The sequence below is a fragment of the Oncorhynchus clarkii genome, chromosome 7 (assembly GCF_045791955.1).
Source record: "Oncorhynchus clarkii lewisi isolate Uvic-CL-2024 chromosome 7, UVic_Ocla_1.0, whole genome shotgun sequence".
Taxonomy (NCBI): domain Eukaryota; kingdom Metazoa; phylum Chordata; class Actinopteri; order Salmoniformes; family Salmonidae; genus Oncorhynchus; species Oncorhynchus clarkii.
The window spans coordinates 67,926,866-67,941,629 of NC_092153.1; the positions used below are offsets into that span (position 1 = coordinate 67,926,866).

The 14,764-nt window shown below is 43.4% G+C and overlaps 1 protein-coding gene across 4 annotated transcripts in view; it reads left to right on the plus strand.

Moving 5' to 3' along the window:
• The window catches only part of LOC139413715 (plasma membrane calcium-transporting ATPase 1-like), a 186,584-nt gene that overhangs the window by 124,029 nt on the left and 47,791 nt on the right, over positions 1-14,764 (plus strand). For all 4 annotated transcript variants that reach the window (XM_071161407.1, XM_071161405.1, XM_071161406.1 and 1 more), the window contains one exon: positions 11,656-11,838. In XM_071161407.1, coding sequence (XP_071017508.1) covers positions 11,656-11,838 — 183 coding nt within the window. The remainder of the gene's footprint in view (positions 1-11,655; positions 11,839-14,764) is intronic.

The window sequence follows — 14,764 nt, forward strand, 5'->3', positions numbered from 1 at the left end:
AATGGAAAACAGAGCTTCAGAAATTCTGCTAATTCCTGGGTGATGCATCATCTTGGTTTCGCCTGTAGAATGAGTTCTGGGGCACTTACAGACAAAATCTTTGCAGATTCTGAAACTTCAGAGTGTTTTCTTTCCAAAACTGTCAAGAATATGCATAGTCGAGCATCTTTTCGTGACAAAATATCGCGCTTAAAACGGGAACGTTTTTTATCCAAAAATGAAATAGCGCCCCTAGAGCTCTAACAGGTTAACAGAGAAAAATGTCCTCCTGTGTGCTACCTACAGTTGTGGCCAAAAGTTTTGAGAATGACACACATTTAAATTTTCACCAAGTCTGCTGCCTCAGTTTGTATGATGGCAATTTGCATATACTCCAGAATGTTATGAAGAGTGATCAGAGGAATTGCAATTAATTGTGAAGTCTCTATTTGCCATGCAAATTAACTGAATCCCAAAAAACATTTCCACTGCATTTCAGCCCTGCCACAAAAGGACTAGCTGACATCATGTCAGTGATCCTCTTGTTAACACAGGTGTGAGTATTGACGAGGACAAGGCTTGAGATCACGCTGTCATGCTGATTGAGTTTGAATAACAGACTGGAAGCTTCAAAAGGAGGGTGGTGCTTGGAATCATTGTTCTTTCTCTGTCATCCATGGTTACCTGCAAGGAAACATGTGCTATCATCATTGCTTTGCACAAAAAGGGCTTCACAGGCAAGGATATTGCTGCCAGTAAGATTGCACCTAAATCAACCATTTATCGGCTCAAGAACTTCAAGGAGAGCGGTTCAATTGTTGTGAAGAAGGCTTCAGGGCACCCAAGAAAGTCTAGCGAGCGCCAGGACCATCTCTTAAAGTTGATTAAGCTGCGGGATCGGGGCACCACCAGTACAGAGCTTGCTCAGGACTGGCAGCAGGCAGGTGTGAGTGCATATGCACGCACAGTGAGGCGAAGACTTTGGAGGATGGTATGGTGTCAAGAAGGGCAGCAAAAAAACATCAGGGATATACTGATATTTTGCAAAAGGTACAGGGATTGGACTGCTGAGGACTGGGGTAAAGTCATTGTCTCTGAATCCGCTTTCCGATTGTTTGGGGCATCTGGAAAAAAGCTTGTCCGGAGAAGACAAGGTGAGCGCTACCATCAGTCCTGTGTCATGCCAACAGTAAAGCATCCTGAGACCATTCATGTGTGGGGTTGCTTCTAAGCCAAGAGAGTGGACTCCCTCACAATTTTGCCTAAGAAGACAGCCATGAATAAAGAATGGTACCAACACATCCTCCGAGAGCAACTTCTCCCAACCATCCAGGAACAGTTTGGTGACAAACAATGCCTTTTCCAGCATGATGGAGCACCTTGCCATAAGGCAAAAGTGATATCTAAGTGACTCGGGGAACAAAACATCAATATTTTGGGTCCATGGCCAGGAAACTCCCAAGACCTTAATCCCATTGAGAACTTATGGTCAATCCTCAGGAGGCGGCTGGACAAACAAAAACCCACAAATTCTGACAAACTCCAAGCATTGATTATGCAAGAATGGGCTGCCATCAGTCAGGATGTTGCCCAGACATTAATTGGCAGCATGCCAGGGCGGATTGCACAGGTCTTGAAAAAGAAGGTTCAACACTGCAAATATTGACTCTTTGCATCAACTTTATGTAATTGTCAATAATAGCCTTTGACACTTATAAAATGCTTGTAATTATACTTCAGTTTTCTATCTATTCTATTTTCTATCTGACACAAATATCTAAAGATACTGAGGCAGCAGACTTTGTGAAAACGTATATTTGTGTCATTCTCAAAACATTTGGCCACGAATGTCTACTAGAATCCCTATACTTTAATGAAGACAGCTTCTCCATCCTGGAGGGGGACATAAATAATTTCCGGCGCCGGGGACATGTACTAGTTTGTGGCAACCTAAATGCCAAAACCGTACAAGAACCTGACACCCTCAGCACACAGGGGGACAAACATGTGCCTGGAGATGACAGCATTCCCTCTCCCATGTGCCCCCCTAGGCACAACTATGACCACAAAAAAAAAACAACTCCTGCAGCTCTGTTGCACGCTGGGTATGTACATAGTCAATGGTAGGCTTCGAGGGGACTCCTATGGTAGGTACACCTATAGCTCTGTCACATGCTGGGTATGTACATAGTCAATGGTAGGCTTCGAGGGGACTCCTATTGTAGGTACACCTATAGCTCTGTCACATGCTGGGTATGTACATAGTCAATGGTAGGCTTCGAGGGGACTCCTATTGTAGGTACACCTATAGCTCTGTCACATGCTGGGTATGTACATAGTCAATGGTAGGCTTCGAGGGGACTCCTATTGTAGGTACACCTATAGCTCTGTCACATGCTGGGTATGTACATAGTCAATGGTAGGCTTCGAGGGGACTCCTATTGTAGGTACACCTATAGCTCTGTCACATGCTGGGTATGTACATAGTCAATGGTAGGCTTCGAGGGGACTCCTATTGTAGGTACACCTATAGCTCTGTCACATGCTGGGTATGTACATAGTCAATGGTAGGCTTCGAGGGGACTCCTATTGTAGGTACACCTATAACTCTGTCACACGCTGGGTATGTACATAGTCAATGGTAGGCTTCGAGGGGACTCCTATTGTAGGTACACCTATAACTCATCTCTTGGCAGTAGTACTGTAGACTACTTTATCACTGACCTCATCCCAGAGTCTCTCAGAGCGTTCACAGTCAGCCCACTGACACCCCTATCAGATCAGAGCAGAATCACAGTCTCCTTGAACAGAACAATACTCAATCATGAGGCATCATAGCCAAAGGAACTGAGTAATATTAAGAAATGCTATAGATGGAAGGAATGTAGTGTGGAAACCTACCAAAAAACAATTAGGCAACATCAAATTCAATCTCCTTTAGACAACTTCTAGGGACTAAACGTTCCACTGTAATAGTGAAGGTGTAAACTTGGCAGTAGAAAATCTAAACAGTATATTTGACCTCTCAGCTTCCCTATCAAATCTAAACATTTCGAACAGAAAACCAAAGACAATTATCAACAATGACAAATGGTTTGATGAAGAATGCAAAATCCTAAAAACGAAATTGAGAAACCTGTCCAACCAAAAACATAAAACCTGAGTCTACGCCTTCACTATGGTGAATCACTAAAACAATACAGAAATACACTACGGAAAAAGAAGGAACAGCACATCATAAATCAGCTCAATGTAATGGAAGAATCCATAGACCATAACCACTTCTGGGAAAATTGGAAAACAATAAACAAACAACAACAAGAAGAGTTATGTGTCAAAAATGGAGATGTATGTGTAAACCACTTCTCCAATCCTTTTGGCTTTATAACAACGAACAAACAGCAAAAACGTATACATGATCAAATACAAATCTTAGAATCAACTATTAAAGACTACCAGAACCCACTGGATTCTCCAATTACCTTGAATGAACTACAGGACAAAATAAAAACCCTCCAACCCACAAAGGCCTGTGGTGTTGATGGTATCCTCAATTAAATTATAAAATATACAGACAACAAATTCCAATTGGCTATACTTAAATTCTTTAACATCATCCTTAGCTCTGTCATCTTCCCCAATATTTGGAACCAATTACTGATCACCCCAATCCACAAAAGTGGAGACAAATTTTACCCCAAAAACTGCTGTGGGATATGCGTCAACAGCAACCATGAGAAAAGCCTCTTCATTATCATTAACAGCAGACTTATACATTTCCTCAGTGAAAACAATATACTGAATATATGTTTAATTGGCTTTTTACCAAATTATCGTGTGACAGACTACGTATTCACCCTGCACACCCAAATTGACAAACAACCAAACAAACCAAAACAAAGGCAATGTCTTCTCATGCTTTGTTGATTTCAAAAAAGCCTTTGACTCAATTTGGTGTGAGTGTCTGCTATTCAAGTTGATGGAATAGTGTCGGGAGAAAAACATACGACATTATGAAATCCATGTACACAAACAACAAGTCTGCAGTTAAAATTGGCAAAAAACACATTTCTTTCCACAGGGCTGTGGGGTGAGACAGGGCTGCAGCTTGAGCCCTACCCTCTTCAACATATGTATCAACACATTTGTGAGGGCACTAGAACAGTCTGCAGCACCTGGGTCCACCCTACTAGAATCTAAAAGTCAAATGTCTACTGTTTGCTGATGATCTGGTACTTCTGTCACCAACCAATGAGGGCCTACAGCAGCATCTAGATCTTCTGCACAGATTCTGCCAGACCTGGGCCCTGACAGTAAATCCTTAGTAAGACCAAAATAATGGTGTTCCAAAAAAGGTCCAGTCGCCAGGACCACAAATACAAATTCCATCTAGACACCGTTGCTCTAGAGCACACAAAAAACTATACATACCTTGGCCTAAACATCAGTGCCACAGGTAACTTCCACAAAGCTGTGAACGATCTGAAAGACAAGGCAAGAAGGGCCTTCTATACCAACAAAAGGAACATAAATTTCAACATACCAATTAGGATCTGTCTAAAAATACTTGAATCAGTTATATAACCCTTTATATTGCCCTTTATGGTTGTGAGGTCTGGGGTCCACTCGTCAACCAAGAATTCACAAAATGGGACAAACACCAAATTGAGATTGTCTTCAGAATTCTGCAATATTAACCTCTGTGTACAACGTAAAACACCAAATAATGCATGCAGAGCAGAATTAGGCCGATACCTGCTAATTATCAAATCCAAAAAACACCCATTAAATTCTTCAACCACCTAAAAGGAAGTGATTCCCAAACTTTCCATAACAAAGCGTCCCTTAAGCAAGCTCGTCCTGTAGCTCTGCTCACAAGCACAACCCGCCCCAACAGTGCCCCAGGACAGCAACACAATTAGACCCAACCAAATCATGAGAAAACAAAAATATATTTACTTGACACATTGGACAGAATTCACGAAAAAATAAAGCAAACTAGAATGCCAACCAAGAATGGCCATAAACAGAGAGTACACAGTGACAGAATACCTGACCACCGTGACTGACCCAAACTTAAGGAAAGCTTTGACTATGTACAGACTCAGTGAGCATAGCCTTGCTGTTGAGAAAGGCCACTGTAGGCAGACCTGGCTCTCAAGAGAAGACAGGCTATGTGCACACTGCCCACAAAATTAGGTGGAAACTGAGATGCACTTCCTAACCTCCTGCCAAATGTATTACCATATTAGAGGCACATATTTCCCTCAGATTACACAGATCCACGAAGAATTCGAAAACAAACACTATTTTGATAAACTCCCATATCTACTGGGTGAAATACCACAGTGTGCCATCACAGCAGCAAGATGTGTGACCTGTTGCCACAAGAAAAGGGCAACCGGTGAAGAACAAACACCATTGTAAATACAACCCATGTTTATGTTTATTTATTTAACCATTTCCACATTGTTATAATACTGTATATATACATAATATAACATTTGAAATGTTTTTATTCCTTTGGAACTTCTGAGAGTGTAATGTTTACTGTTCATTTTTTATTTCACTTTTGTTTATTATCTACCTCACTGGCATTGCCAATGTTAACATAAACTCAGCAACAACAAAAAAATGTCCTCTCACTGTCAACTGCGTTTATTTTCAGCAAACTTAACATGTGTAAATATTTGTATGAACATAACAAGATTCAACAACTGAGACATAAACTGAACAGGTTCCACAGACATGTGACTAACATAAATGAAATAATCTGTCCCTGAACAAAGGGGGGATCAAAATCAAAAGTAACAATCAGTATCTGGTGTGGCCACCAGCTGCATTAAGTACTGCAGTGCATCTCCTCCTTATGGACTGCACCAGATTTTCCAGTTATTGCTGTTAGATGTTACCTAACTCTTCCACCAAGGCACCTGCAAGTTCCCAGACATTTCTGGGGGGAATGGCCCTAGCCCTCACCCTCTGATCCAACAGGTCCCAGACGTGCTCAATGGGATTGCGAACCGGGCTCTTCGCTGGCCATGGCAAAACACTGACATTCCTGTCTTGCAGGAAATCACACACAGAATGAACAATATGGCTGGTGGCATTGTCATGCTGGAGGGTCATGTCAGGATGAGCCTGCAAGAAGGGTACCACGTGAGGGAGGAGGATGTCTTCCCTGTAACGCACAGTGTTGAGATTGCCTGCAATGACAACAAGCTCAGTCCGATGATGCTGTGACACACCGCCCCAGACCATGATGGACCCTCCACCTCCAAATGTATCCCGCTCCAGAGTACAGGCCGCTAACGCTAATTCCTTTGACTATAAACGCAAATCTGACCATCACCTCCGGTGAGACAAAATCACGACTCGTCAGTGAAGAGCACTTTTTGCCAGTCCTGTCTGGTCCAGCGACAGTGGGTTTGTGCCCATAGGCGACATTGTTGCAACAGGCCTACAAGCCCTCAGTCCAGCCTCTCTCAGCCTTTTGCGGACAGTCTGAGCATTGATGGAGGGATTGTGCATTCCTGGTGTAACTCGGGCAGTTGTTGTTGCCATCTTGTTCCTGTCCCGCAGGTGTGATGTTCGGATGTACCGATCCTGTGCAGGTGTTACACGTAGTCTGCCACTGCGAGGACGATCAACTGCCCGTCCTGTCTCCCTGTAGCTCTGTCTTAGGCATCTCACAATATGGACATTGCAATTTACTGCCCTGGCCTCATGCCTCCTTGCAGCATGCCTAAGGCATGTTCACGCAGATGAGCAGGGACCCTGGGCATATTTATTTTGGTGTTTTTCAGAGTCAGTAGAAAGGTCTCTTTAGTGTCCTAAGTTTTCATAACTGTGTCATAACTGTGTTACTTAACAACCGTTCCACAGGTGCATGTTTATTAATTGTCTATGGTTCATTGAACAAGCATGGGAAACAGTGTTTAAACCCTTTACAATGAAGATCTGTGAAGTTATTTGGATTTTTCACAAATTATATTTGAAAGAATTGGTCCTGAAAAAGGGACATAGATTTTTTTGCTGATTTTGTTTCCCATGTGAATAAAGCCCGTTGAATTGAATTGAAATGATAGAGATCTCTATAAACCAGGTAGAACAAGCTACTGTCAGTCTCCCTGTATCAACCTATAACATTACATCTAGGATGATGGCCTCCAGTGAGTGTGTGTGTGGGTGTCTTTGACAGCATAACCATTCAGAGGTGACTAAATTAATTTGAGTCATCATGACTTGTTACATAAGTGTCCCATGTGTGAAATGCAGATGAGAACATAACACACACACATCAGTATCTATACCTCCACCCCAAGGAATAGTACAGCAAGGGAGTTTACCATCCTTCTCCCGACAACACAGTTTGTTTTATCCAATGCACTATATAGGGCATAGGGTGATATTTGGGCTGCAGCCTCAGTCTGTTGGGTTTGGTGCTGGGGCATGCTGGTTAGGCAACTGTCTGCTTAGCCAATCCAGGTCTTCGTAACAGTCACATGAGGAAAAACTGGCAAACAGAATTAAGAACTATTAAATCGAAATAGTCCTCAAATCAATTAAAATTGAATTTGTCAAATGTGCCGAATACCGTGAAATGCTTACTTACAAGTCCTTAACCAACAATGCAGTTTTAAGAAAATTGAGTTAAGAAAAAATATATAATTACAATAATGTACAGGGGGTACCGGTACCGAGTCAATATGCAGGGGTACAGGTTAGTTGAGGTAATATATAAATGTAGGTAGGGGTAAAGTGACTATGCATAGGTAATAAATGGTGAGTAGCAGCAGTGTAAAAACAAAGGGGGGATGTCAATTCAAATAGTCCGGGTGGCTATTTTATTAATTGTTCAGTAGTCTTGGCGCTTCGGTTCCGGTTTCCGTGCGGGAACAGAGAGAACAGTCTATGAATTGGGCCTTCCTCAGACACGCCTAGTATATAGGTCCTGGATGGTAGGAAGCTTGGCCCCAGTGATGTACTGGGCCATTCGCATGTACTGGGCCTTACGATCGCATGCCGAGCAGTTTCCATACCAGGCGATGAAGCAACCGGTCAGGATGCCCTCGATGGTGCAGCTGTATGTGCAGCGGTGATGTGGACACCAAGGAACTGGAAACTCTTAAATCGCTCCACTATAGCCCCGTCGATGTGAATGGGGGTGTGTTCGGACCTCCTTTTACTGTAGTCCAGGATCATCTCCTTTGTCTTGCTCACGTTGAGGAAGAGACACTGCCAGGTCTCTGACCTCCTCCCTATAGGCTGTCTCATCATTGTCGGTGACCAGGCCTACCACCGTTGTGTCGTCAGCAAACTTAATGAAGGTGTTGGAGTCATGCTTGACCACGCAGTCACGGGGGAACAGGGAGTACGGGAGGGGACTAAGCATGCTCGCCTGAGGGGCCCCCTTATTGAGGATCAGCATGGCAGATGAGTTGTTGCCTACCCTTACCACCTTTGGGCGGCCTGCCAGGAAGTCCAGGATTTAGGCAGGTTGCCTTCGCTTTCTTGGGCACAGGGACTATGGTGGTATGCTTGAAACATGTAGGTATTAAAGACTCGGTCAGGGATAAAATGTCAGGGAAGGCACTTGCCAGTTGGTCCACGCATGCTCTGAGTACACATCCTGGTAATCCCTGCGGCCTTGTGAATGTTGAATTGTTTAAAGATCTTGCTCACATTGGCTATGGAGAGCGTGATAACAGCTGGTGCTCTCATGCATGCTTCAGTGTTGCTTGCCTTAAAACGAGCTTAAAGGGCATTTAGCCCATCTGGTAGGCTCGCGTCACTGGGTAGCACGCGACTCGGGTTGTAGTCCGTAATACTTTGCGAGCCCTGCCACATCTGACGAGCATCAGAGCCGGTGGAGTAGGATTCACCCTTAGTCCTGTATTGACACTTTGCCTATTTGATTGTTCGTCTGAGGGCATAGCGAGGTTTCTTCTAAGCATTCAGATTAGTGTGCCACTGCTTGAAAGTGGCAGCTCTAGCATTTAACTCAATGCGGATTTTGGCTGTAATCCATGGCTTCTGGTTGGGATTTGTACGTACGGTCACTGTGGGGACGACCTTGTCAATGCACTTATTGATGAAGCTGGAGACTGAGGTGGTATACTCCTCAATGCCATTGGATGAATCCCAGAACATTTCTCAGTCTGTGCTAGAAAAACAGTCCTGTCACGTAGTATCCAAGTCATCTGACCACTTCCGTATTGAGTGAGTCACTGGTACTTCCTGCTTCAGTTTTTGCTTGTAAGCAGGAATCAGGAGGATATAGGGCAAGGGAGAGCTATGTACACGTCTCTGTATGTGGAGTAAAGGTGGTCTAGAGTTTTTTTTTTCCTCTGGTTGCACATGTGACAACACCACTTCTGGATGAGCATTTTCTTGTTTGCTTATGACCTTATACAGCTTTTTGAGTGAGTTCTTAGTGCCAGCATCGGTTTGTGATGGTAAATAGACGGCTACGAAAAATATTGCTGAAAACTCTCTTGGTAGATAGTGTGGTCTACAGCTTATCATGAGGTACTCTACCTCAGGCAAGCAATACCTTTAGACTACCTTAATATTAGATAGCTGTTATTGATAAATAACGTGTGTGTATCTCCATGCTCGCAACACCATAGGATTACAGTCATTTAATAGGATCTCTGTGTTCAACCCTGACTTTAGTCTGGGCCTGAGAAATAACCTTGCATTAACTTCAGATCCTGAAGGGAATTGATAAGGCAAACGAATCACTGGGCCAACTAGAGGGCATGGACTGAATTAACTAATTTCAATCCATGAATTGAATTATGAGTTAGTGAACCAATTATAGGTTCAAATGAAGAGTTATTAATGCCTGCCAAGAAATATGAAGAAAAAACACTGGCACTTTTACATATAGATCAGACGAGGTGTTCATTTCAGGTCAGAGCTCTTTAAAATAGTATACTGCAGAGCTGTGTGTGTGTGTGTGTGTGTGTGTGCGCGCTTGCTTGTGTGTATGGGAGTTTTTGAAAGCATAATATTTCAGAGGTGACTAAGTTAATTAGTAGTGTTGTTTTATTTCGTTCCCCATTAGCTACTGCTAAAGCATTACATAGGTGTACCGTGTTCGAAATGCAGACAAGAGAACCTAACATACACACAGCCCCACATTACCATAGTATCTATACGTCCACCCCAAGGAAAGGTACAGCAAGAAAGTTTGCCATCATTTTATTGACACCTCAATTTATTTCAGGCTGCCTCCCAAATGGCACCCTGTTCCCTCTCTATGTGGTGCACTATATAGGGAATAGGGTGACATTTGGTATGTAACGTCAGTTCGTTGGGTTCAGTGTTGGAGCATTCTGGTTTGTCAACTCTCTGCTCAGCCAATCCACGCCTTAGAAACATTCACATGAGGAAAAACTGATTGGCCCCCACATAATTAAATAGAACCATTCAATAGTCATGAATATGTATCTCTATTCAACACCATAGAATTATAGTCATTTGATAAGATGTCTGCATTCACTTCAGATCCTGAAGAGAATTGATAAGGTGAACTAATCACTAATAGAACTACAGGGCGTGGACTGAATTAATTCATTTCAAACCATGAATTGAATTGAATTATGAGTTAGTGAACCGATATAAGTTCACATGAAGAGTTATTAATGCCTGTAATAGCCTGCCAAGAAATATGATGTGAGAAAAAAACACTGGCGCTTTTACATATATATCAGATGAGGTGTTCATTTCAGGTCAGAGCTCTTTAATAGTATACTGCAGACATAGAATTATGAATACTAGAATGGACATAAACCTTCTTATGATGGTATAAAAGGTCCTCCCTATTCTACTGTCATTGTTTGTCTATGGAGATTGCATGGCTGTGTGCTCAATTTTATACACCTGTCAACAACAGGTGTGGCTGAAATAGCCAAATCCACTAATTTTTATATGTGGATACCCCTTCAAATGAGTGAATTCGGCTAGTTCAGCCACAGAACCCTGACCTCAGGATTTTGTAATGAGATGTTCGACAAGAAGTGTCTACATACTTTTGGTCATATAGTGTTTGTGTGTAATATATATTATTGAAATCGGAAGTGTACATACACCTTAGCCAAATGCATTTAAACTCCGTTTTTTACAATTCCTGACATTTAATCGTGGTAAAAAATGCCCTGTTTTAGGTCAGTTAGGATCACCACTTTATTTTAAGAATGTGAAATGTCAGAATAATTGTAGAGAGAATGATTTATTTCAGCTTTTATTTCTTTCATCACATTCCCAGCGGGTCAGAAGTTTACATACACTCAATTAGTATTTGTTAGCATTGCCTTTTAAATTGTTTAACTTGGGTCAAACGTTTTCGGGTAGCCTTCCACAAGCTTCCCACAATAAATTGGGTGAATTTTGGCCCATTCCTCCTGACAGAGCTGGTGTAACTGAGTCAGGTTTGTAAGCCTCCTTGCTCGCACACGCTTTTTCAGTTCTGCCCAGAAATGTTCTATACATATATATATATATATATATTCAGCCACAGAACCCTGACCTCATGATTACTAAACACACAGTGGAAGTCGGAAGTTTACATACACTTAGGTTGGAGTCATTAAAACTTGTTTTTCAACCACTCCACAAAAATGAAAAAAAGATATAGAAAGCTCCTCATGGTGTCTCTCTCTCCTCCAGCTGATCTCAGCCATCCCCACCCACCACCTGAAGTTCCTAAAGGAGGCTGGCCACGGAACCCATAAGGAGGATGTCCCTGAAAACGAGATGAACGAGGGGGACGATGAGATCGACCACGCTGAGATGGAGCTCCGTAGGGGTCAGGTTCTCTGGTTCAGGGGCCTCAACCGCATCCAGACTCAGGTATGCACCGGGGGGTCCTCAAATACCATTACCTGCTCTCGCCTTAGCAGGTTCCCCCATGTATCTTCCTCGCTTTCTTCCAGTCCTGTCCAGGGGTTTCACAGGTATACTGTAGGAGGAGAAGAGCATCTAAAAGGTGTTGAGAGCATTGGGTACTCCTCTCCCTTTCACTATCCCTCCCTCCCTCTCCCCCATCTCCCCATCCATCCCTCCCTCCCTCTCCCCCTTCTCCCTTTCACTATCCCTCCCTCCCTCTCCCCCATCTCCCTTTCACTATCCCTCCCTCCCTCTCCCCCATCTCCCCATCCATCCCTCCCTCCCTCTCCCCCATCTCCCCATCCATCCCTTCCTCCCTCTCCCCCATCTCCCCATCCATCCATCCCTTCCTCCCTCTCCCCCATCTCCCCATCCATCCATCCCTCCCTCCCTCTCCCCCATCTCTCCCCATCCATCCCTCCCTCCCTCTCCCCCATCTCCCCATCCATCCCTCCCTCCCTCTCCCCCATCTCCCCATCCATCCCTTCCTCCCTCTCCCCCATCTCCCCATCCATCCCTCCCTCCCTCTCCCCCATCTCCCCATCCATCCCTCCCTCCCTCTCCCCCATCTCCCCATCCATCCCTCCCTCCCTCTCCCCCATCTCCCCATCTATCCCTCCCTCTCCCCCATCTCCCCATCCATCCCTTCCTCCCTCTCCCCCATCTCCCCATCCATCCCTTCCTCCCTCTCCCCCATCTCCCCATCCATCCCTCCCTCCCTCTCCCCCATCTCCCCATCCATCCCTCCCTCCCTCTCCCCCATCTCCCCATCCATCCCTCCCTCCCTCTCCCCCATCTCCCCATCCATCCCTTCCTCCCTCTCCCCAGGCTTTTCAGAAAAAAAGAAGTAAACAGGGGAGAAGACCCACAGAAGGTCTTCAAGACCATAAGAGCAGAGATACCCCCTCTTGAGGAGCGGTCTGTTCTCTAGGTGTAGTGGTCCTTTCAAATAGAAGACGAGGACCTCTTTCTTTTACCATGACTGTTTTGATAACTGTTACTGGGCTTTTATTGGTATATATGTGTTTATGTTTATACCACAGCATTGTTGGTTAGTCGTTTCTGATTGGCTGGGAGGGCATTCTAGAATAGACATTAAAACCAGATAACAGGACAGTTGGAAAATATATTGGGTTAATTGGAAAAGATATCGAGACACCTTGAAATCGTGACGCAGTATCCGCCTACACATGCAGACCGTTCTTGCTACAGAAAGTTACAGAAAGCTAAACCAACAACCACACAAACTGACATTGGATACATTGTAAACACAAGTCCAATGACGAAAAAAACTTAGCTAGCTAGCGTTGATTTGTTTTTGCAGAGACATCTTTTTTTTGGAGAATCTGATGATCTAACGTGGTGAGTGATGAACATGGTTTTCTCTGGTCCCCTCTGCCACTAAAGCTGTAAAATCCTCCCTCATGTTTTTAGTTTCTCCAGCTGTTTTCAGCAACTGATGTTTTAGAATTTGGTTGTCATATTGGAAGGTTTGCTAACAACAAACTATTTAGATATCTTCTACCCTAGTGTTTTATATGCAATGTGATCTCCTTGCAATTAACAGTCAGTGTTGATGAGTGTCCTGATGAGAAGGCAAACTGTTCTAGCTATGCCAGGAAAAATCGGCCATTATCAGCTCATTGTTATGGATCTTTCGAAATGGCAATAGAAAACAGCTATTTTGCTGTTATTCTGGCTGCAGAGGTTGTGCCTGTGTTATCCGTAGGTAACTGGCTAGCTAGCAAGCAAGGGATAAGAACATTGCCAGCAGGCATGGCAACAGAACATAAAGAACGAATGACTAGGTTGTGTCCGTAAATATCAAACTAATCGAACGAACTGGGTCACGTCTAGCAATTCCATATTAATGCCCATGATTTGTGTGCGTGAGTGCGTGTGTATTTTGTGTGCGTGTATATATACAGTACCAGTCAAAAGTCTGGACACCTCTGGACATACTAGTAGTGAAATCATTTAAATACAGAAAAACCCTTGAATGAGTAACGTAAACTCACCCCATTCCGTACAAATGTGCGCAACCGCAACATTCAAATGAGGCTACAAAGAAAACTATGGGACTGTAGTGACTGTGTTGACGTCAAAATCAGGGGTGTGAACTAGGTTTCTATTCAAGCGTTGATCGACATGGTAATGGCTCTATAGTATTGGAGAAAAGTTGAAAAAACGGATCCTCAGTTACATCGGGATGTGTCATGTCCTAAAGTTCAGCACTCATAAAGCAACTATTTCTGTCTTACAATCTCTCTCCACCAGGTGTAGCACTTCTCTCATCCTTTAAAAACAAGAAATGGACAGTGATGGGGGTAAGGGGGGATACCTACCTAGTCATTTTTTTCGTCTTCATTGCATGCAATCATCATTCTCAAAGCCGCTGTTTACTTCTAAGATCACTTTAGCACCGCCCTAAAAACCTGATTCAAATTCGACACAAACCTTCAAATAGGTATTATTAACCTTCAAATACACATTATATAAACTCTTTATAGTGTTTTATTTACATTTTAGAGGCGATAAGGTGATAAGTTGGACAGATCGAGTGAAAAAAAGCAATTTTCCCACACATCTCTCCGTCTCACTATCACGTATTAGTTTCACTTCCACACCCGCCATTTTTAAAAAGACCCGACGGGGCTCATTGCCTGCTTGAATTATGCAGAAACAGGCAGCGTTTAGGTCATGTAATTGATTCTGTTGGAAAGGGGAGAATTTGTGCTTTACAATGGTATTGACATTACAGTTGATCTGGAAGTATTATGTTTTTGGGGCGCTAAAATAAGGGCAATTGTACGGACAAAGGCGATGTACGAGTTTACGTGAGTTTACGTTAGGTGTCCAAACTTTTGATTGGTACTGTATGTATTTTTTA